The sequence below is a fragment of the Dromaius novaehollandiae genome, chromosome 3, assembly GCF_036370855.1.
Source record: "Dromaius novaehollandiae isolate bDroNov1 chromosome 3, bDroNov1.hap1, whole genome shotgun sequence".
Classification (NCBI taxonomy): Eukaryota; Metazoa; Chordata; class Aves; order Casuariiformes; family Dromaiidae; genus Dromaius; species Dromaius novaehollandiae.
Genome location: NC_088100.1, coordinates 7,395,787 through 7,418,396, shown reverse-complemented (window position 1 = coordinate 7,418,396; position 22,610 = coordinate 7,395,787). Strand labels below are relative to the sequence as shown.

At 39.3% G+C, this 22,610-nt stretch overlaps 1 protein-coding gene across 3 annotated transcripts in view; it reads right to left on the bottom strand.

Annotated features, from left to right (window-relative positions):
* The window catches only part of CD2AP (CD2 associated protein), an 80,788-nt gene that overhangs the window by 48,792 nt on the left and 9,386 nt on the right, over positions 1-22,610 (bottom strand). For 2 of the 3 annotated variants that reach the window (XM_026108695.2, XM_026108696.2), the window contains exon 2: positions 9,805-9,965. In XM_026108695.2, coding sequence (XP_025964480.2) covers positions 9,805-9,965 — 161 coding nt within the window. Of the gene's footprint in view, positions 1-3,912; positions 4,028-9,804; positions 9,966-22,610 lie in introns of those variants that run through there. The other variant, XM_026108697.2, reaches the window with a different exon arrangement.

The window sequence follows — 22,610 nt, the reverse complement described above, 5'->3', positions numbered from 1 at the left end:
CAAAAAAGCTTTTCAGACCTAGAAATCATTTAGCACATTCAATTTTGACAACACTTCATAATACTGAACTCAGTGTTCAAGGAAGCAAAACACATTAAAAATAAATTTAGCACTGGAAACATTACAGTATGTACCAGGTAACTTCCCCTCCAAAACAACACTTCAAAAAACTCAAAAGTGATAGAACGGTTGCAAGATGACAGGCTAGAAAAGCTACCCTCATGCAAATTTTGAGTTTCAAGTTTGCAAGTATTATTACCCTGACTAAATTTTCTAGTCCTTCCCAGGACTATTGTAAATCAAACTATAAGAATTCCATCCCCTCCAGTCATCCTTATACAAAAAAGTAACAGAACAAATTTAATATTAACGGTGTTGGGTGTAAACGTGCTGATTTACTATGCAGGTAATAAAGTACTAAAAACATCATTCTGGGGTTCACATACAGAGAACTCTTGAGATTCCCAGGGTATAACAAACATTACATATATTAACGGGAGTAACAGATCTCTTTGGTATTATTACATAAGTTAATTACAGAGTACATATTTATGGGACTATTTTAGACTTCTGTACATACAAAAGATCCAACTGTAAACATGTTTTCTGCACATGTCCAATCAATTATACTACGACATCATCCAAGTTTTGTGGAGTTTACTTAAGGATAGTTGCAAATGCCATCTGATGCAACATACTCCTGGCTTATGTAGCTACAGTAGAGAATGGTTACCTTTCTACAGGGCTACAAAACCAAGTTACAAGATTATGCACAACCAGGTTTAAAAACTAGATGAAGAAAGACAAAAGAGCAGATGGTTTCATGTGGTTAAAAAAATAACTGTTTGTATATAATTTTTTTTTACCTTTTCATACTAGCTTGCGCACAAAACATTACATCCGAGCTGAGCAGCATTACAGATATCCAAGAGTATGCAGAGTGACAACAGAACAAAGTCACAAGCAGACATGACATCTAGAAAAGCAAGAGGAGCACGTACAATCAAGAAACTTTGATTACTCAAATAAGAGAGAATAATTAGCATATTAAGCAGTACTCACAGAAGTGAGTCATCACAGTTTATCCTGTCTTCCTTAGGAACAATACCTCAGGTTCCCTTCTTCTCAGCACTGTCTCCTGATGCAAAATTTAGGAGCACTTTCATGAACTAATCATGCTCTTTGGCAACACAACATTTTAAAATACTAAAAATAAAACAAGTGCTAGTGTTTTCTTCAATCAATGTTCACATTCAGTCACAGAAGAATTTAAGAATAAAAATCTACAGCATCTTGAAGTGAAACAACACTTTTTCAAATGCAAACTAAAACCTCCTTTACAGGTGCTATTTTAAACATTTTGAAAAGTGTGGATGCCTGCTTAAAACTGGAAAGCACCAAATCATTTTGCCACATGTTCTGCACTTAAATAGTTAATGTTTGGCAAAAGCATCTGTAATACTTCAGCTCTAATAGTCCATCAAGATAAACAAATGCAATTCATACACCCAGATATCTTTCTTATGCAAGATCTTTATAATTCACACAGCTATACTGCCTTGGAATATGAAGCTATTCACACATGCGACACCAATAATTAACAACAGTTAAGACAACAAAGTTCCAGTGTGGACACAGTTATGGTACTATGAGACTATCTGCTTAGCTTATTCCATTCATAACACAACATAACCACCCTGGGAGACACACTGCTCACACTAAGGTGCCTACGAACAACTGCGCTGGCATGACCATGGCAGCTCTATGGTGTAGACAAAGCCTCACTGTAAATTCAAAATACCCTCAACACTTTGCTTTGTCACTCTTCACATTAGATAGGTTAGTTCACAGAGGGAATTTGCAGGGTCAAGGCCTGACTGGTGTAAACCTAAGTAGTTAATCCAGTGATTCTGCTTCAAAAAACTCAGAGCAGCAGAGACAATTCACAGTGAGCTCCGAATCCTAAAGAAACTCTTGCTGCCTTATGTGAATTCTTCCATCTGCTGAAGGGGCCAATATCTTCAGCTGTTTCTTAAAAGATTCCCCTATGGAAGCCTCACCCAAGTCATTTAGCCTGATGCTCAGGTTAGGGGAAACCTGTTTCATTGTTAATTCAGACAGGCCAAAATAGATTGGTAATTGAGAACCATGTCTCATCTCATAAACGTCGGATTCCTTATTGCTGCTCCCACGAGTTCCCTGTATACACCAATCGATGGGATTAATGCGCAATGAGCTTACACAGCCACATGTGGGCCCTCCTCCGGAGCAAACAGCAGTACTGCTACCCAGGCTCACCTGTGAGGAGCACTCTCCAGTGGGATTATTTTCTCCAAAAGCCAGAAGAAAAATCAGAACAAATGATGGCACCATAGTATCAGAGACAAGCAATAGGACTAACAGAATCAGCATGAACTCTTAATCTTACTCCTTGCCAGGACAAAAAAAGCCAGCTTACACCCGTATTTTCTCTAATGTAATCAGCACTAAAACCAACGTTACTTGATCTGGCTTTCAATCTTATTACTGTTGTTTTCAAAAAATGAAACCGCCACCTTCAATTACTTTGAACATTGCTCTGAAGAGCTGACTACCTCTCTTAATGGGAAGCTAACAAAACCTCAAAGCTCCTCAGTTTCACATCCCTATGCAAGCCATAAATCCCTGTATATCTAATTTTCTCCGAGCACTACTTGCATTCCAAGAGTTCAGACAGTATAGTAACCAAGCAGGCGTCAAAATATACAGCCTAATGCAAGACCCGGCAGAACAGCAAATCCCAAAATTCTGGAAATAAATATGTATTTTATTCCATTACAGTGCAGCTATCTTAATCTCTTCAAACCAGATGTACATCTTGGCATCAGAGGTTAAGTTAGGTGCAAAAACACAGAAAGCCCCTTTTAATCCCCTTGTCAAATCCCAAACTGAGATTTTGGACAGACTGGCTTGCTTCTTTGCATGCTCTTTACTTATTTTTTTGTTTCTGTGCAAGATGGGACCATATAACGTAGGCTGAATTACTCCCCTTCCACCACAGCAATAGTTAGCTGTGCCAGTAATAACATAGGGGACAATTATATCAGCAAAATTGTTCTTTCCTAAAAACGGAAAAGTCCCTTTACAATATACTTCTCTGCTTCCTTATAAACAGAGAGAGTGGCTTAGTCTTTATACATTAAGTGCAAAAACTTACACAGTTATTAAACTTTTTTAGTTAATGTTTTATTAAAGTGCAACTAGATTAGAATTTTTATACAACGATCCAGTAAAGGTCGACATTATCTAGTCCATAATCCCTCGATTCCATACTTCCTGTTTAAAGTTCTGAGTGAGGCCAATTTTCTATTTTTAAAAGGGAATTACTGAAGACACTACATTCGAAAGAGTTTTCAGCCAGGACTTCTCCCATCGGTTAACAGCATACTCTGTACTGAACACCACCACATCAGCAAGAACAAAGCTAAGAGGCACTGAGAAAGTAAGTTAGTTGTGTTAATACTGTAACTTTTTCAATGAAAAAGTTTGGTTCTGGGGGGCTTTCTGCAGGAGGATGGAGTTTTGTTTTTGTTTTTAACTAGACAGCGAACACAAAGACCAGGAAGTTGTACATGAAAGTTAGCCCTAAAAAACAATCATCCCTTTTTAAACAAGTTCTTCAGGCAAGCACCACCGTTGACTACGATTCTCAAGTGCTTCAATAAATTGCAGAAGAGTAGCTAATCTAAAATCAAAAACAAATAACTTTGTTATATGAACAACCGAGGCCAAGAATTTACAAAGTATACTACATAAAATCAAAAAAATCATATTGCAGTCAGAAATTATTAAACCCATGTTTATTGCCCTGAAACTCAAAGTCAATTTTCAATATTTGATTTTAAAAACACACAGAAAATAAAGTAAACTTACCGCTTCCAAGGACATATTTGCTCGAACACACCCAGCGTTACAGTTTTTTTTTATTTAGGGGGAGGAAGAAAAATGTCGTAGTGAGCAAAGTTCACATATTAACCTGAAAAGGATCCAGGCTCTGTACGAAGCTAGCAGGAGCAGCTGGGCACACCTGTGCCGGCAAAAAGTTTTCTCTGAACCAGATCTGTCGCAGATACTTCCTCTGCTGAGCGAGTGACTGAAGGGAAATGGTGCATATCCAAAACATACTTGTAGAAATGTTCCGGTTTGTTCACCAGAAAGCCACCTAAGCCTATCCGTAAACTCTTCTACCTTATCTGATGAAAGCTATTAATCTGTTGCTCCTCCCTCACTGAAGTTACTGCCTTGAGCTTACGATCCAAATAGTTTCACTACTGTGAAAAAACAGACTCGTGATACAGCTAAATATAAAGCTAAGATAGCAGCGGTGGAAGTAAAATTTACAACTTTAAAATCTTGAACACCTTATCAGCTACAAACAGAGAAAAACCTTTAAAAAACAAGCAGAAGAATGAACACCAAATCATCACTTCAAGCTTACAAACTAACGCAAGAGCTGGCCTGATAGCAGAACAGAGCTATTTAAAAAAACACCACTGCCACCCCCCTCTCGAAAAAAAATCCACACTTTCCATTTAACTGCATTACTGCACTGCTTTATCCCATGTTGGAAATGAATGTCTTTCTACATTTCACACTGCAATGGATTTTAAAAAAGGAAAAGCCACTGTCAAAGAAAACAATAGAAGTCTACCACGCTTCCAGTGTTGAAAGTGTCCTTCCAGGAATTTATGAAGTTGCCTGTCTTCAATCGCCCACATAGGAAGAAGGAGAAAGAGTGATGAAAAATGTCAGGAACAAGACTTCCAATTCGAATATTACAACATCCTCACCAGAACACGTATACACACAGAGTCCAAATGAGAATTTTAATCCAAACTCACTGATAACATTGGAAAGCTTTCACCTGCAGAGGAACTATGTCATATCAAGAGAAAAACGCAGTCTGTATCAACAAGACATGTATAAAGCAGGGGTAGAAAACAAAGAATTCAAAAGTTGCATTTTGTTATAGGTCAAGCAGGAAAAACAACAAAAGTTCCCATCAAAGAACTCTAAACTCCGACTTCACACTACAGAAATAAACAAACAAATGCCTATAGACAAAATGTGGATTCAAGCAAGTTAGCTTCAAAATGGGGCATTATAATTGTATCTCTTTTTCACTTTTTTTTTTTTTTTAAACTATGAAGTCACTACAAGCATCTCCACCACATTTGATCTCTCATTTCAGGACTGCTTTGAACATCCCTCCCCTCCCCATTTCCCTCCCATCCTCTAAAATACCTTCCACCTCCCATTCAGACACTTGCCAACTTCATGACACTTTCACACCATTATTATCCCAGTACGCTGGCTTTATAGGAAGTCTAGCTTTCCTTAACTGGGTCTATCTGCTCCCTTTCTTATTAACACATAATAAGGAGGAAGCAATTCAGCACCAAGAACTGTGTCTTTTGGCATACTCTCTCTCTCAAACCATTCTTTAACCTGTCAAAGTGGTAAGCCTGGGCAGCAAATGCCCAGTCCCAGCTGGCACCAGTAGCCAGGCACCACCTATCCTTCTTCAGGATGTTAACCTCGACAGGCAAAAGATTTGGGTAAAAGACAAAGAGAAATGGAAAGAAGTCTTGCTAACAGCACATGTTACAAGGTAGCAAGCAGCAGTACCACACTAGCATCCTCAGGAAGCTTCCATACATTCCCTTCTGTATATAAGCACTTCAAATTAAGATAGTATTTAGCTCACCTACTCGTTTGTTTCAAATTAACCTTAATACATCACTGGAAAAAATCAGCTTCCTAACAAAGCAAAGAACCAGCCACTAGTACTACATAGCCTTCATAATTTTTTTTCTGCAATATTTGCAATTTAGAAAAATTAAGACATCATCCAAAAGCTATTTCCTATGAGCCTAATTCAAAATGAAGTTGACGGCACTCAGACTTAAAACAGAAAAGCTGCATTTGTCTGATCCAAAGTTAAAGAATGTGGCATAAAAATGTCAGTAAATCCTATGCATTACCAAAGCCCAGAATGTGGGAACAAAACAGCACTGTGATCTGCTGTAGCTGCGATGATACAGTCAGGATCTGGGGCATCCGACACATCAAAAAGGCATGCAGCCATAATCCTCCTATTGACATTTTGGGTCGTCCTTCAAACAGGCAAGAAGCAGCCGTATGTTGCCTGGCAGCCAAGGACAGTTTGCAGCTGCCGCCAGGCAACAGGATCTTTTCCTGCAATCGGACATGATTAATTAGAGACAAACTAGCAAAACTAACAACCACCAAATAGTCTGGAATTATTGTTCCCCACCTCCCAAGTGCTTCTGCAGTTGTTTGATGGAAATCAAGGACTTCTTTTAAAGAACTACTTGGTACTTCTCTAAACATATCTAACATTTGAAAACAAAGAAAATGCGTCCATCTTTGCCCAGTTTAATCTGTCTTATAACTGTACCCTTAAATATTTCATAAAGCAAAAAGCCAGACAAATTCAGTGGATAACCTGCACTCTTTCAACAAATATTAGTCCATTTCAGATCAGCAGAGATTGAAATTTACCATCTAAATTCTGAATGGACAGCTTATATACTGGCCTCAATTAAATTCTTAATAGGGTAGTGTACGTATCACAGGAAAAAAAGATATCTGTGTAACAGGTTCAGGCCAGATCTCCATCTGATGCATGAAACAATATGCAGAAAAGGAGAATAAGGAGATCCTGGCAAAAAGACATAAAAATTAGAGTCCCAGACTTTCACATTAGAAAGTGTAAACCTGGTGCCACTCTTCCTCTTGTCCACACTATTTGCTCTCTCCAGTCAGGTTTTCCACTGATCTGACCTGGGAGATCCATTCCACGTTCTCTTCCCCTTGAGAGATAGCAGCATATTTTGGCACCTGGACCAAGCTCATCCCAGGTTTCCCAAATCCTCCTAGCTTGGTTTCTTTCCAATTGTTTCCTACTCACTGCATCACCCAGACCTCAAGCCTCCTTTCCCTTCTGTGAGAGCCATGAAGAGTCAGTGATATTCATCCCTCTTTAGCATCCTTCTTGGAGCCACACACACACACCCCCAACTCACTGTTTCGCTGTTACTCTCAACCCTACATCCCCTTGCAAGAGCTTTGCTACTTGGAGCAGAAATCTCCCTAAGACTGTGACTAGCTTTCCACAGGAAGTCCAGAGGACACATAAGCAACCAGCTCATTTAGAGCTTCAACAACTACTAGGTGAGGCAGCTAAGGAGTAAATCTATTTCTCAAAAGGTCCTTCCTTGTTCACAAGGCCAAAGTACAATTTTGCTTTAGTTCATTTCCATCTTCTTACTGCAGTTCACTGACCCCTTAAGTGTGTTAACACAACATTGCACAAGGCCAAGCCGTCAGCTGGATGACTGAAGTTTAGTTTTGTGGGCTTGACATTTGTAGTGGTCTGGTCATAGCAGAGTTTCAAAAATTTTGCACTGTCAACAACCTACTGCAGTAGCAAATTGTTGAAAGCAGCTTGGGCAAGAAAAGGCTTTCCTGCACCAACTTTCCTGAAGACAGTCCCTCAAACTATGAGCGTATTAACCTGTAAAGCCAACTTTTAAGAACAGAGTATAACCCAAAGGGCCACAAAAAATCTGGACTTTCATTTCCGTAACAACTAAGGTTGTTCCATAGTCTAATCATTGCAAGACAGATTATTCAACCTATGCACACAGAGTCTTAAATAAAAAATTCACAAAGTCAACCTCACGATTGAGCACTAAAGCTCTGTACCAGGAAAGCAAGTTAACCCACATTGTCGCTCACCAAACAATAAACCCAAGAGATTTTCTTCTATTACAAAGATTCCTTTTCACTTCAAATTCCTAAGCTTTCTAGAGAACTCAAGTCTCTTGTAATTCAGAAAGTTTGATCTCCCTTACAAATACTAAAAAGTTGTAGAGTTAAAAATATCTGGAGCTGAGATACAAAGATTTTTCAGCATGGGAACATTTTAACTCAAATACTGTGAAAGTCACCCTACAACAGCAGAAGGACAAGAAAATATTCAACAAGTTTAGGTGGTAACACAAAAGCAAGCCAGCCCTGATCCTTCTTTGCTGTTCAGTATAAAGATGGTCTGGTGACACAAGAAGAGCCATGTCTGATGCTTTCTTCCTATATGGCACTTGAGCATTCAATAAAGTATACCATCAATACAATAGCAGAATAAAAACACCACTTATGGTAACAATTAAGTTACTATTTAGAAGGGCTCTAAAGCTAAAGCAGATTTTGGGCTAAACTACAAAGTGCAAACAAGTTAAAAATACTAGACAAGTGAAAGGCATTCTTATAGATTCTTCCTTTGTAAAGGACCCTCATTGCAAAACAACTGGATTATTTCCAAAAGAATTGTTTTAAAGACAAATTTGATTCTCTCAGCAGTAAATCAAAAGTAAGTAATTCTTTGCTTTTTTCAACAAGTTGAGCAGAAAAATTGTCAAATTTAATGTAAGCAAGTATAAAATTTTGTAGCACACTGGACACGTTTCCATTTGGTTTTAAAAATACCAAAACATCACTGTAAGATAAAACAGAATTCTGTTTTGTAAAGAAATAGTTTTACTTCAAAGACACAGGAATCATATCTAAATTCTCTGTAATTGTGCTTTAGGGAAATTAAACTATGGAAACCTAGAAAGGTATTCAAAAAGATTAGAAGGCATATAAAAGTGAACTGTAATATCACAACATCACTTGCATAGTTTAGAAATATCTGGCAGCTCAAGCAGACTCCAAATTTCGTAAGTTCTTCATGGAACAGCATACCTAGATTCTTTGCAGACTTCTTTATTATAACTAATCCTCCTACCTAGAAATAGCTACATGCTCAATACTACATTTATAAAACTATAGAAAAAAAAAAAACAGGAAAAACGTGGAAGCTGCAAACAGGAACTTTAAAATTAGGCACTTTCCTCCTCCCCCCAAGCACATACAATAAATATAAAAGTTTAAATAAAAGGCTTAAGAAGCAATTTCACAGTGGTAGACAATCGTTGTTAGTCACACAGCAATAAGCCAAATCTAGATCCCAGAGAAGAGGTCATATTCAAAAAGACGACGACTTTAATCTGAAGTACACACTATGCTGCAGTCCAGAGGACTCCTTACACACCCTTTCCTTTTCAGACGTATGTTCCTGACACATGGTTAGCCTGTTCAGGAAATCAAACTAGCTGAACAACAATCTGACTTCATAGTTAGCTTTCAGCTGGACCCCTTCCCTGATCTGGCCTTTTGCAAGGCCACACAGGAGGCAGTGCCAGCACTGAGCAGTCGAGGAAAGCAAGAGCAGGATTGCACCTTCTGAGAGAAGAGCTTTAACCCAGATTGAAGTGACCACATAACCACAGCTTGAGGATGCAGTTTTTCATTATAGCTGAGCTGACTGATCCATGACCCCACTTTCCCAGCTCTCCCTTGACCCCTATAGGTGTAGATTTTTTTTTAAATGAGTTTATCTTACTAAAGCAGTTCACCATGGCTACAGACAATTGCTAGCGCACTGAAGCACTATCAAGGAGACACAATACAGACCAAAATAAATGCTTAAGTGAATATAAACAGCACAACTTAAGAGTAAAAAAAGAAAAAAACCTTTTCAACACATACTAAAGAAAATAAGTCAATTAAAAGGTCTTTCAGTTAAAACGCAACAAAAAAAACTCATCTTGTTACAAATACAACTTATACATAATTCTAACTATTTCAATAATAGACTACTGCATGATTACAGTAAGAACAAGTCAATGTAGAACTCACCTTCACAAAATTGTCAGGGAACATGCCCCTTTTGCCATTTAGCTCCCCTTCTAACCATCCTTCTTCTTCTAATTTTTTCACATTCCTGATGATTTCCCCAACTCGAATCGTTAACTCATCGTCATGCACTGCATCATAGTCATACTCCACGATATAGTCCACTGAAGAAGAAAAAGCACAGTGAATGTAATTCAGACACGTGGTAATGTACAGCTTCAAAGCCACGCACATACAAAACAGCAGACCTAAAAACAAATGCTACATTTCTCTTATAACAGTACTTATTTGTGAATTGTACAGTTCTCAAGAGGGAAAAAAACTAGTGGAAAGGGACTTGGACAAACTCATCTATTAGAATAACACCAGGAGAATGACCCAGGATTTTTCTTGTTGGCAAGGTTTGGGATTGGGAGAGAGGGAGGGGGGAAAGGGGTGTTAACTCCCAGCCCAAGACTTTACCCACTATTTGTTCATCAAGAAATTCTGTTTCTGCCAGGAATTTCCAAAAACCTGCTGTAATCAAATAATCTTCCCTTCCACTCAAATCCAGTCAGGACAACCTGGCAATAAAAAACCTAGCAAAGTTGTCACTGAAGCCTCCAACTCTTCTGCAGATCACAGCACACAAGCACAAAGAGGAGCATGACAGAGTTAAAAGATGGATATCCTGAACAGCTGAAGAGGTTTCTTCCCAGATTACTCCCTGTTCTATCAGTGCATAATAATATCCATCAATTAATACACAAGTAAGGAATTAAACGTAAGAAAGTATTTTTCCTGGTACTGAACTTACAAATTCATTAAAATTTCTAGTTCTTACCTACAGACAGTTTTACCAAAAGCCCTGCTGAATGCATTTTCCAACATAACACTTATCCCTTTGCTGCCAACACATGAAGTCTGAAAATCCTTGTTAAAAAACAGAACTACACGATGGTGCCACGAATACAACAGAAGCTAGAATGATCTGTTCTGGCAAGCTATTTTCTGAATACACCCATTAACAGAGGAGCCAGTCAAATATAAACATGAAAACTTAGCTGCTTTTTTTTCTTTTTTTTGGCCTTTTTCTTCCTATAACTATTTTTTGTTTTGTTTTTAGGGATAGAATACTTAACTTTTCTTCATTATGAACAGAAGTCATCACCATAATTACCTGTTCATGATACAAACTTTGGAGCTCCTATTGTACACATTTTTATAGCATATTCATTTATTTTTCCCAAATATATTCTCCTATGATGCTTTAAAGCATTGTATTTTTCCACTACTGCCTGGAGAAAGCACAGTAATTTTGTCTTGCTGCTACATTGAATGGCTTTTTTTCTGAGTGGCTGACATGAAATATTGCTGAACAGATAGGAAAGTCTTTATGATTTGTGGCTGCCAGACAATGGCCATTTACCAGCTACAGTCTGAAAATGAAAATGTCATCTTCCAAACAATTCGACTGAACCACTTTGGAAACCTACAGATAAATAAAAAGGTAAGAGGTAGCAATGTAAAATTTCTCTGAAGATCAACTGGATTTTTAAACATATTAGCAGCTACTAGATTTCAATATACAGGTTTTAGGACAGTTTTACACAGTTAAACATGGAAAACTGATCAGACTACAGGGGGAGTCATTGTAACTCCATACAGCATTGCTGATGATGACCCAAACTGCCAAACACCTGATCCTTTTTCCACAGGAGAGTCTGAAATAGGTAATCATAACCACACTATGTCAACATGAACTAGTTATTTTGAAAGCCTCTTTATATCCTTGAGGGAGTATTTCTATATTTGTGCTCGAAATACACAAAACATTCATTTTGGTCAACTTCCCAGACTCTAAAGCAGGGACTCTGTCATGACAACAGCTGCAGGAAGTCTCCCTGCTCCATCGACACAAAGCAGCAAACGAATACCAATTCTTTATTTTTGAAATTTAGATGCCAAAGTTTCTCTTGCATTCCTCAGCGATATCCATCCTCATTTTTATGAATACCTACACAAAACAGACCTAAACTCTTGTTCTTTTCCCTGAGAAGCAGGGGAGGTCACGGGAAATGTCAAGATAGTTTCATCCCATGTATTTTTCTAGAAAAGGCACGAAAACAGCAAGAAGCTCCATATACCTCTAGTACATACTCCTCACGAGGAACACTTACCACTTTTGCTTTTCAATGTCAGTAAGCAGCCGTTAGATGAACTGATCAGGCAATTTAGATGGCAGTGCAACAGGCAGGAGACTGTTCAACTACCAAAACAGTCCAGTAGCTGGATGAACTAAGGTTGTGAAAGCTGTTCAGGTGCAGCAGAACATCTCAGCAACACAAACTACCAAAAACACCTGTCCTACTTCCTCTGCCCTTTACACAGCTATCTCAATTTCAAATCCAACTCAAAATAATGCTTTGTACCTAAAAAGTCAATAGTGACTGAGTCTTACACTAAAAGTCTGCTCAAGTTTGAGCATAAACACTGTGAGATTAACTGTGTTTCTCCTGCACCTCCAGCAGGACCAAAGCTCATCTGGGAGGAAGGCAACATTTTCCTAGGCTGGCTGAGACTGTGGAATGAGTATTCACAGGTAGTATAGGCTATTAGGGACCTCGTCCCACTCTGTATACAAAAGTATTTCTTTATCCTAGACCTCTAATTGGTAAATGGCAACACTGTTTTGGTAAGAATCCAAAAATAAATATAAGATGTCACCCCACACGTGCTTCAAGCTTTGGAAAGAGGTAAGAAGAAGAAGAAGAAGAAAAAAACAAACAAAAAAAAAAGACATGCTAGATCACAGCCAACCACTACAGGCTTAATTACATTGTTTCCAATGGCAGAAGTGAAGTTTCCTATATAAACACCACTGGCTCCTTGATAAAATAGCAAGTGTTACTAGCCAATACAGTAACACAGCCTGCACAGGGGAGCTCAGTTACTGCAAGCATATGTGAACACTCCACTTCTCTAAGAGTTACACAGTCAGCTCTTCTGTCAACCATATCTTGATGCCAATGCAGAAGGCAGGCCTACTGATAACCACTACTGCGTAAGGCCTGTCTTTCACTGATTTTAAACAAAGTCAGTCTTCGGCTCCTCAAGATTCTCACTAAAGTTGGCTAGTGGAGACAGCTATAGCTCTCCACGACCCCTACTGCAAGGAGGGGGGAAATCAAGAAATAGACCAGAAAATGTGTTGAAATTATAGCATGCCTATGTCTTCAGCAGAAAGTGTCAGACACTGTTGTGCAGCAAAAAGTACTATTTCACATTCCTGGGACTTTGTTCAAGATATTACAATACTGTCAGAACTGTTACCCTTCTGTAGTAGCAGTAAATCCCTTGCAAAAGTCATCTAATGGCCCTAAAAAGAGAAATCATTGGTGGGATGACTGAAATCCTTGCATAAAACCCTTAAACTATTCAAAAGCCTTGCTGAAACATTTAGCAGACCTGGAGGGACTGAGTCTAGCATCAACCCGTTAGGAACTTGAACTGCATGCCATACTCCATGAACGTTTCTTCATCTGAACTGACCGAAACCATGCCTGAAAAGTCATTTACTGGAACATGAAGCCTGGGAAGTTGTGTGGCCTCCAGAAGCATTTTGCCAGAACTGCAGTTAAGACAGAAACAGAGATATTGCTTTTTCAAATTTATCATAACAGACAGTCGCTAGGGGTCTGAAACAAACTTTAGTGCTGTTATTTTCACTTAGATAACCATCTTAAGAAACAAGTTTAATCTCTCAAACTAAACTAACACTCTAGGCATCACATATGGACATACATGCATAGAGTTACAAAGGTATTTTAGTTTTATAGCAGCCATAAACACAATCCTATTCTTTTAACCATCACTCAACTCTTTACAACTAAGTCAAACAGTTGCTGGACTGAAGAAGAAAGGTCACTTACACCAGTCAACCAGAGCTTAAATGGTACCTCAGTGGTTAGTTTCTTGTGGTACATGTGGTTACATGCAAGTACAACTTTCTTCAAACTGAGCAGGTAAGTGCCCCACATCTCCCACTTTTTGAGAAACCACTCTGCTAGACTTAATGCAAAAAGGTAGGCACTTCCCTTCCTTTCAGACTCCAATAAGCATCATCCTGAGAACACATCTAGACAGAATGGCTCTTGAGCAGATGGACCCATACAGTATTTCCCCCTACCTACCTTCTGATGTTGTCCAAGATAGCCACATCATTAGCGCAAAGGGGGAAACCTGTAAAGTTGTAGTTCCATGGCATTTTAAGCCAGGGATGCCATGACCTCCTCTGTGCCCAGCAACGTGGTTCCTTCCCCCTGCTTTACACTGAAATTAGTACTTCTTTAAACTACTGGTAAGCCAGATCAGGAGAACAGGCCAAGAGAGAAAAAAATTTTTAGTGCCAACTTTCCACAAGTTTATCTGCCTAAAATGCTTCACTGCAGGGTTAGAAGAAGAGGATCACATCAAAACTGACCTAGGTCAACATCTACATCATTGCTACGGTCGAGATCAGGAGTGCACTTCTAAGTGAATTTCCAAATCATCCTCATTCACTATGCCTTGGTTCATGCTGTGGAGCACTCTCACAGAAATTAAGCTAGATACCTTTTCAATGAAATCAAATCAGAGAGCTGTGTCCCAGCAGCATCCTTAACGCACTCTAATCATTAACGGGCATTAAGTTCAAAGGACCAGATTAGAACTAGGATGAAATAAAAACACCCAAAACATGTCTCCAACACCAGCCATCTCTCTACAGATCCAGATCTTTTTACCCTTCTTTACTCACTGCTTTGCACATAGCCAAAAGCTGCCATGAAACTGCACGCTAAAATAATACTTAAATAAGGCAAGTTGACAGGAATCCGGTAGCCTTTTATTTGAGGCATCCAGTTCCAAGCTGTTAAGGAACTGAACAGGGAAGGAGTATATTTAGCTAGCAGAGACCATATAGCCTACACGTTTCACAATATAGTGCACCACATCCTTCAGTAAGTCAACAGGCTTAGGTCACGCTACATGGAATAATGAACATTGCAATTGTGCAGAGCTGTGCAGAGCCATCTCATTCATACCCCATGGGGAAGACTCACAAAGCAACTGCATCACTGCAGCTCTTAGGCTGGCATTCAGTCATTCTCATGAGGACTACTTAAAGCATTAAGTGTCAAGAGTAAGATGTTCTGCCTTCAGAATAGCTCAGAAGGAAGTCAAACAGTGGCGTACCGCCTCCGAAATGCCAGTGACACATAACAGAGCCAGTCCTAGCTGTGCCTACTCCCACGTGAGCTATACCAGTCGTGCCACCTTCAGTCCTCATAAAGAGCACTATAATGAAGCAGTAATATTACTTCCTGTTCCTGAAGCTTTGATCATCTACACCCCTAACAAGCAACTTCTGCCACAAGGAAGGGGCAAGGGAAGCACTTTTGAGTTAAGATAATGCTGGTCTAACACATTCAAATACCGACTTAAAGTCTTGTTCAAAACAAATTGGCCCCAGCTACCAGGATTTTTTCATCAATTTATAGTTTTTAATTAAAAAGTCAATTAAACTGAAAGATTTTCATGCCATTCTAGTTACATTTTCTTTTAAGCATATACGATTAACTCCCAATTAGCTGTAAGCTTATTATCTCGGTTGTAGATTATTCAGAGATACAGAACCTAAATGTGTAGAATTTATCAGCTCAGGTGCTGAGCAAACAAATACTGCTTTCAAGCGATACAGGCACCTCCAATGCGCTATTGGACCCAAGCTGATTCTACATAAAACTAGCTCAGCTGTGTCAACCCAAACTCTGGAAGCACAGTGAAAACCCTGCAGACATCTGGCCAGGGACTCAAGTTTGGATCCGAGCTGGATTTGCTCCATCCAGAGCAATAGCCTTCTTACTCACTCCAAAACACTCCAGGCCTCAGAAGGCTTATTAGCTTAGGTGCAGCTTTAGATGAAAATGGTGTGCTGATGCCACACTGCATAGTCGGATCAAATTCTAAACAACCCCATGGGACCTCCCCGCACTCTCCAGTTTTCTGGTGTAACAGCTCAGCAGCCCAACCTGAGCTTGCATTCATGCAGTGCTGTGCCTGAACCAGTAAGCCTCCCAATTCTAGGGGCCACTGTGCAAAGACAAGCCACCATCTCTTGGGAACAGCAGATCATCACTGAATCGAAGGTAAGTTTACATACCCACGCTGGCCACGTAACATGAGGTCTGCACAATCATGCGAACTAAAGCAAAATGTTCAGTTCATCCTTGCTTCTCGAGATTTCACCAAAAGCCCTGCACCTGAGGCGACACACCAAACTGTAGGTTTCTGGACCGCTAAGTCCTCCAATCCCATCTCTCGCTTCCTGTATCAGCCAAAAAAGTCATTTTTATAAAAACAATGAAAAAAAAGTCCTTTCAACCACAGACCATAGTGAAGCTTATCAAGAAGCATTCTCTAAGGAATCCGTAAATCTTTTACATTACAAGCCATCACAGAAAAAGACATTGAGTATGCGATGGTTTGCAAAATTAGTTATCAGCTTAGTAAGTACCCTTCAGTACTTATAGTAAGAGTATTTTATACTGTTCTATTGATAGTTTTTAGAATGGAAATAAATGAAATTCAAACCCACACCAGAAAGAAACTTGCAAACATATTCTGGAAGACTCAGAAAATCCGGTATCGCATTTGGCCTTTACTTGCCCAGATCTCAGCATCAGCAGCCCAGCTACTGTCAGTTTCCCATTTTGATTAAATATTTTGAGCATCAAGGCAAAAACAAAAGTTACCATTGGGAATGCAGAAAGGGGGAGCCAAAAGGTAGTTCTGTTTTTTGGGTTTTTGTTTGTTTGCTTTCCCCCTAAAGTATGGGGTCCCACCAGGTCTTATATGTTGTAATATTAAGCACAGAGAAGTCTTTTAATGAGAGTTTGCTGAAATTTTAGGTATGTCATACAAATAACAAAACTTACCACTAACTGGCATCAGTATGTTCTCTTTCAGAGACATACTGTGATTGATCAGTGATGCAAATGATCTGCCAGAGCCCTCATTAAGTTTCTTACACTTCTAATTTGACATTTATATTTGACAAGCAGTTTCGCAGTAGGTGGCTGAATTGAATGCAAATTAATTTTAACCACTGAACCCTTCTCCCAAAAATAACTTCCTATTGCTAAACCAATGACATCCCCATTGTTAACTCTCAGACAGCATGATTCCTGGCCAGCTCTGTTCACTCAGTGTGCAGTCAATGATATGGCAATTTGAGTAAAGTTCTGCTTTTTTTTTTTTTTAAGCATCTACCATTCTTCCTTACTGTCTGTAACTAGCTTTATGCCATGTCACCCCTTTCTAGCCCAAACATTTTCTGCTTAGACCAGCAATTCTGCTTCACCAACGGCTTAAAAAAAAAAAAAAAAAAAAAAAAAGCAGTCTACTCATAAGACAGTGACAGAAACCAGCTCCCTGGTTTCAGCTACTGAACTAGTCCATCTGGAAGCCACGCTAGATTTGCCTGGCATTTTTAGTTTGAAGGTACCATTGACTCACTCAAGAAGTGGCTCAACGCACATTTTTAATAAAGTATTATGTCTAATTTTACAAAACAATCAGAATGGCTGAAGAAATTAAGAAAATGAACAACAAAAACTGTAACAAAATGTATGCCTTTACTTCAAATAGTTGGATTGGGAGGAATGAGAAACTCATTATATCCTAAGAGGAACTCTCTCAAAAGTGTCTCTCAAGCTGGCTTCAGTACAGTTAACAAAAAAAAAAACTTTGTGAAAGAAATTAAATAAAAACAGCATAACAGAAGTCTTGTCTAGTAATCTTCCTTGAAACATTATAGATACAAAGAATACATGCCTCATTTTCCTACCCCAATTCTCCCTAATTTTCTAACATGCATTCTTGTGTTTAACTTCCTGTATGAACTGATAGAAAATATTTTAAAATATTTTACTTTTTATCTCCCAAAAGCAAGCCATTCCCATACATGCCTTCAGAATTAAACAAATGTACCCTGCAGAATACGTTAAGGCATAAGCCATCATTATCAGCCAGCTGGGGAAAAGAGGTATTTTAGACATACATTCCTCACTGCACATAAAACTGACACTAGAAGATGCCTCCAAGTAAGTCTTGTCTGATATTATTAGAAACACTTATATCTTAAACTCAGTCACAGACTTAGTAAACTCACCCTAAAACTGTGGATTTTCTTTTTCCCCCTCATGTCTATTAGCAAGAAGTGCTAGATTCTCCCCACCCCACCCCCCAACTGCAGGAATGTAGCAAGATAAGACACTAAAGAAGCAGCATTAGATTAAAATCTGTAGTAACTACAGGTATTTCAGACTACCTTATAAGGACAGAAGAGGTCAAAACGCTTCATCTAGGAAAGTATGTTAAGCAGAAAGTGACATTTTATGCTTCTTGCAGTGTCTTTCATTGCACCTCCGAGCAGAGCGCACTGCAAGAGACCAGCCAGGAAACGAGAGGTGACACCTGCAGGAAGGGCGGTCTTCCCAAGCGAAGGCGATTACCTTCACAAGCAAAGGTAAATGCCACTAACTTGATATGGGGGGAATTTGAAAAGGCACAGGGGAGTGAATTAAAAAAAAGAGCCACATTTCCTTAAGCCATGACTCAGATACTGTTCCATATATAGACTCACATCTCTTCCTCTGTTCCTGCCCTTAAGTTAATTTTATAACATCTACTTGGCAAAATATTCAAGGTGAGTCACGAAACACCAACCTACAAGTCTGCTAAAATGAAACCATGCCAGAAAGCTCTAAAGAACAAAATGACCATAACTCATTTAGCTTTAAGTCCAAAGCACTAAATAAGCAACAAAAGCAATGCAGTGTCAACACTATACTTAAAGGTTCATTAGCATTTTTCCCTGAAATCCCCCACTAATTAATTAGCTCACAAAGCTACTTTTGAAGCAGAAGACTTGCTCATCTTAGCTAAAGTACTTTTACAAAGTCAAAAAAAAAAAAATCTTTGTATTTGAAAGAAGGAATCTTTTATATAATTCAATACCAGGACTCAGTGTTACAAAAGTAGTACAAAAGCTTCAGCTCCTCCTGCACATAGTTTTGAGGACTCTCATCTAGCCAAAAAGGACAGCATGATCATAGCTCCAGGTTATGAATTCATAAGTTACAAAAACAAGAAAGCCTCTGAAAGCCTTTTGGTTTAAAACCAAAAGAAAACTCCTTTCACGCTCTAAAAAAATGCAAATAAGCTTTGATAGATGGCCTACAATTTGGCACATATCTAATTCAGAATGACAACTAGTATTTCTGCAAACATGGCAAAAATCTGGCTTTGAAATAAATTTATGGAAACTTAAAAGCATCATACAGAGCATGCACAAAGTGTTCCCTTCATCTTCAAAAACAGAAATGATGCAATCCTCTGAATGGCCTCAGATTGGGTTCTTTCAAAAACTGCAAAATATGCTTAGCATTAAGACAGAGGCAAGTGTTTCTATCTGACTTCATGTTCAGTCAGGATGACCTGTATTAATTATTGCATTAATGAAGCCAATTTATATTTTAGTGTGGAAGTTTTAGTCCATAAGAAAAAAACTGTTGATGGAAAAGCATAGAGAAATCCTTATGCAACAGATTTTTTTTTTTTTAACAAAAGCCAATAAAACCTGCAAATGCTCCAGGGCACCCTACAACTTCAACCAGATAGTTTTAAGTGAGATACAATTGTTTCATTATCTCAATTAGCATGTTCTAAAGGTTAGGAGATCTAGTCCTTTAGACATCTATTTGTAACTTGAATCTAGAGGAATTAAAATAAATCTTACTATCTTATATTAACTTCAGCATAAGATTATAAGACCACAATTTAAATTAGCATGATTTGCAATACTTAGAATCACAGAAAAAAACAGGTTTGAAAGGAGCTTTGCAGGTCACTTACTCCAAGCTGCTAAAAGCAAGACTAACTGCAAAGTTAAATCAGGTCACTCAAGGCTTTTTCCAGCCAAATTCTGCAAGTCCCCAAAGGATGAGGATTACACAACCATCTCTGGGCACCTGTTTCAGCACTTAACTCGGAGTGATTTTTAATTTTCCTTACGACAATGGAAATTCCAATGGGATGCAACTTGCAGCCATTGCCTCTTGTCTTTTCACTGAACATCTGAAAAAGAGAAGGGCCCATCTTTCTCCCTAACTCCCCTTTAGGCAGCAGCAAGCTGCTTTTAGAGCACCCTTTCCCCCAGCCTGCTCTTGTCCTGGCTAAGCAAACATCTTGTACACCATTGTGCACTAGCCTCCTAACCATGTCTGACTCTCAACAGTTTGCTGGCATCTCTCTTGCACTTGAGGGGAAAGAGGAGCAGAACTGGACACAATATTTTAGATTTTTATTATTTTAGGTACAGCCTTGTGAGTGCCACGCAGAGGGGAACAATCCCTCCCCTTGTCCTGCTAGCTACTCTCCTGCTAACATGGCCTGGTCACAGCAAGCTTTTATTGATGTGAGGGCTGGCAGCTGACTTGTGCTGCCCGCTAGGATCATTTCTACAGACCTGCTATCAAACCAGGCAGTCCCCAGTCTGCACCAATACATGAGGTTGTTTCCTCCAAGGTGCTGGATTATGCATGTGTTTTTTTGAAAACACAGGAAGCTCCTGTTGGCCCATTCCTCCAGCACTGTTTCAGCACAGCAGCCACCCCCACCCCAGTCTGGGGTGTACAGAGGGTGCGCTCGGTCTCACCACCAGAGCTGCTCTTCATGTTAAACAGCCCCCATATTGACCCAAGAATAACTAGTAATTGGCTGCCAGCTGGGCCTCAAATTGTCAACCATTACACTTCCAACCCAGCTTTTTACCCACCTTGCAGTCTACCATTCGGCCTGTATCTCCTCAGTTTGGCTACCAAACTGCTTAAAAAAAAAAAACACAAACCACAACACACTCAGAAGTGTAGCCCAAAAGACATTGACCATTCCCCCCTTGTCCACAGAACCAGTAATTTTATCGCAGAAGGCAACCAGATTCTTTTAAGCATGTTTTGCTCTTCAGAAATCCATGCTGGCCACCCCCAATCACCTTCATACTCTTTGAAACAGCTTTCCTGAGGACCAGCTCCACAGTTCTGCCAAGAACTGAGGTAAGGCTGCCTGCAGTTCTCCGGATCCTCCTCCTTGCCTTTCATCAGGAAAAGAACAGCAAGTCCAGAATGTAACAAAGATATAAAAACAAAGTCAGAAAGCCAATGTAAGATCTTGGTAGGTATCCAAGAGATGTTCTGCAGAACACCTGACTTTCATTCTTGCTATTATGCCCACTTCCATGCTAGGTACTCAGAATTTTGGAGCAGTTGGATCTCTTTTCTGGGTACCTAAGCGTGAACTTGTGTACTTGAATGAAACAAAGCTTACGTGAGTGCACCTATCAGCCTGTCCCCCCTCTATTCCTCATAACTCCTTCCCTATACATCCACCTGGTTGAAGCATGTAACAAGAGTACATGTCTCAAAAATACGAGCCATACAATTTTTTGCAGCGTCAGCACAGAAACAACCAAATTATAGTCCTCACTGAAGAAAAGATTTCAGTATAACCCCAATGCTGCTGCTCTTCTAACCTGCTGGCTAGCTAATCATCAAATATGCAGCTAGGAAACAGCTACAGCATGTGCTGTGTCTTGCATAGCTAATTGATAGGAACACAGAACTGTAGGTATTTGAGGAATTTGGGGAGGGAGCAGAGACATTACAGGACGTTACAAAAAATTGTCAGGGGCAAGGGATAATGGTCATTGCAGTCAGGAGATTGAGCAACTGAACATGTGTTCATAGAAAGCTAACCATCACCTCCACCATTCTCAATATGTTCACTTAAAGGGGTAGTTAGGATTCCAAAAACCAAAGAAATCTTTTTGACTGTCTCCATGCATTTTCATAACTACCAGGCAATAGCCTGATAACCTATTTACACAAAAAATAAAGAGAGAATCACCAATGTAAATGTCAGTTAAAAAAAAAAAAAAAAAAAAAAAAAAAGCCAAGGTCTGGTTTTACTACTTCAGTCACTGCTTAGAACTGCAAAAGTGGGATAAAGCTGCATGCAGCAAGACTCAAGAACTCTGTCTCGATATGAAATTAGTATGGTTTCCTTGCTGCATGGAGATGGCAGACTACACCTTACCCTACTGAAAGCACCTGTTACATTTTACAACAGCTTTATTTTAGCTGGTATTCATCAAGTCTGAGGCTTCCTGTCAATAGTAACCACCAAGGACAAGTTTTGTTCTCATTGACACCAGCAGGCACTAGTGATGTCTCCCTAAGTCCTACCACAAAGACATGCCTAGCTGCCATTTTAACTGTTCTCAGAGGTCAGAGTAAATAAGTATGAAATAATCCATACATTTTATAATTCTCCCTCTGGAATTGGAGGAAACTGAATTTTATGCAAGCTCAATCACGCTTCTACTTGAAAACAATCACTGTTCAATTCATGTACAGCCCTGTAATGTATCCAGCTACAAGAAACACCTTCAAGCACTCCTCCAGCACAAGCTGCAGAAGATTTCATCTGAGGTGGTTTCCAGTCTCCTGGTTGCCCTGCATCACATTCTTACACAAATAATGGCATTCAGTAAAGCAGATCTTACTGTATTCAAGCTTCTCAAAAACTACGATTATCTTTGCCTTCCTGGATGCATTCTCTGTTCCTGTGCTGAAAAACCACTTCCAGTATCACACATAACTGGGCTGAAATGTATGCAGGACCGTATTTTATTTCCAAAGGCAAAACAGCATAGTTTGTAACAATTTACC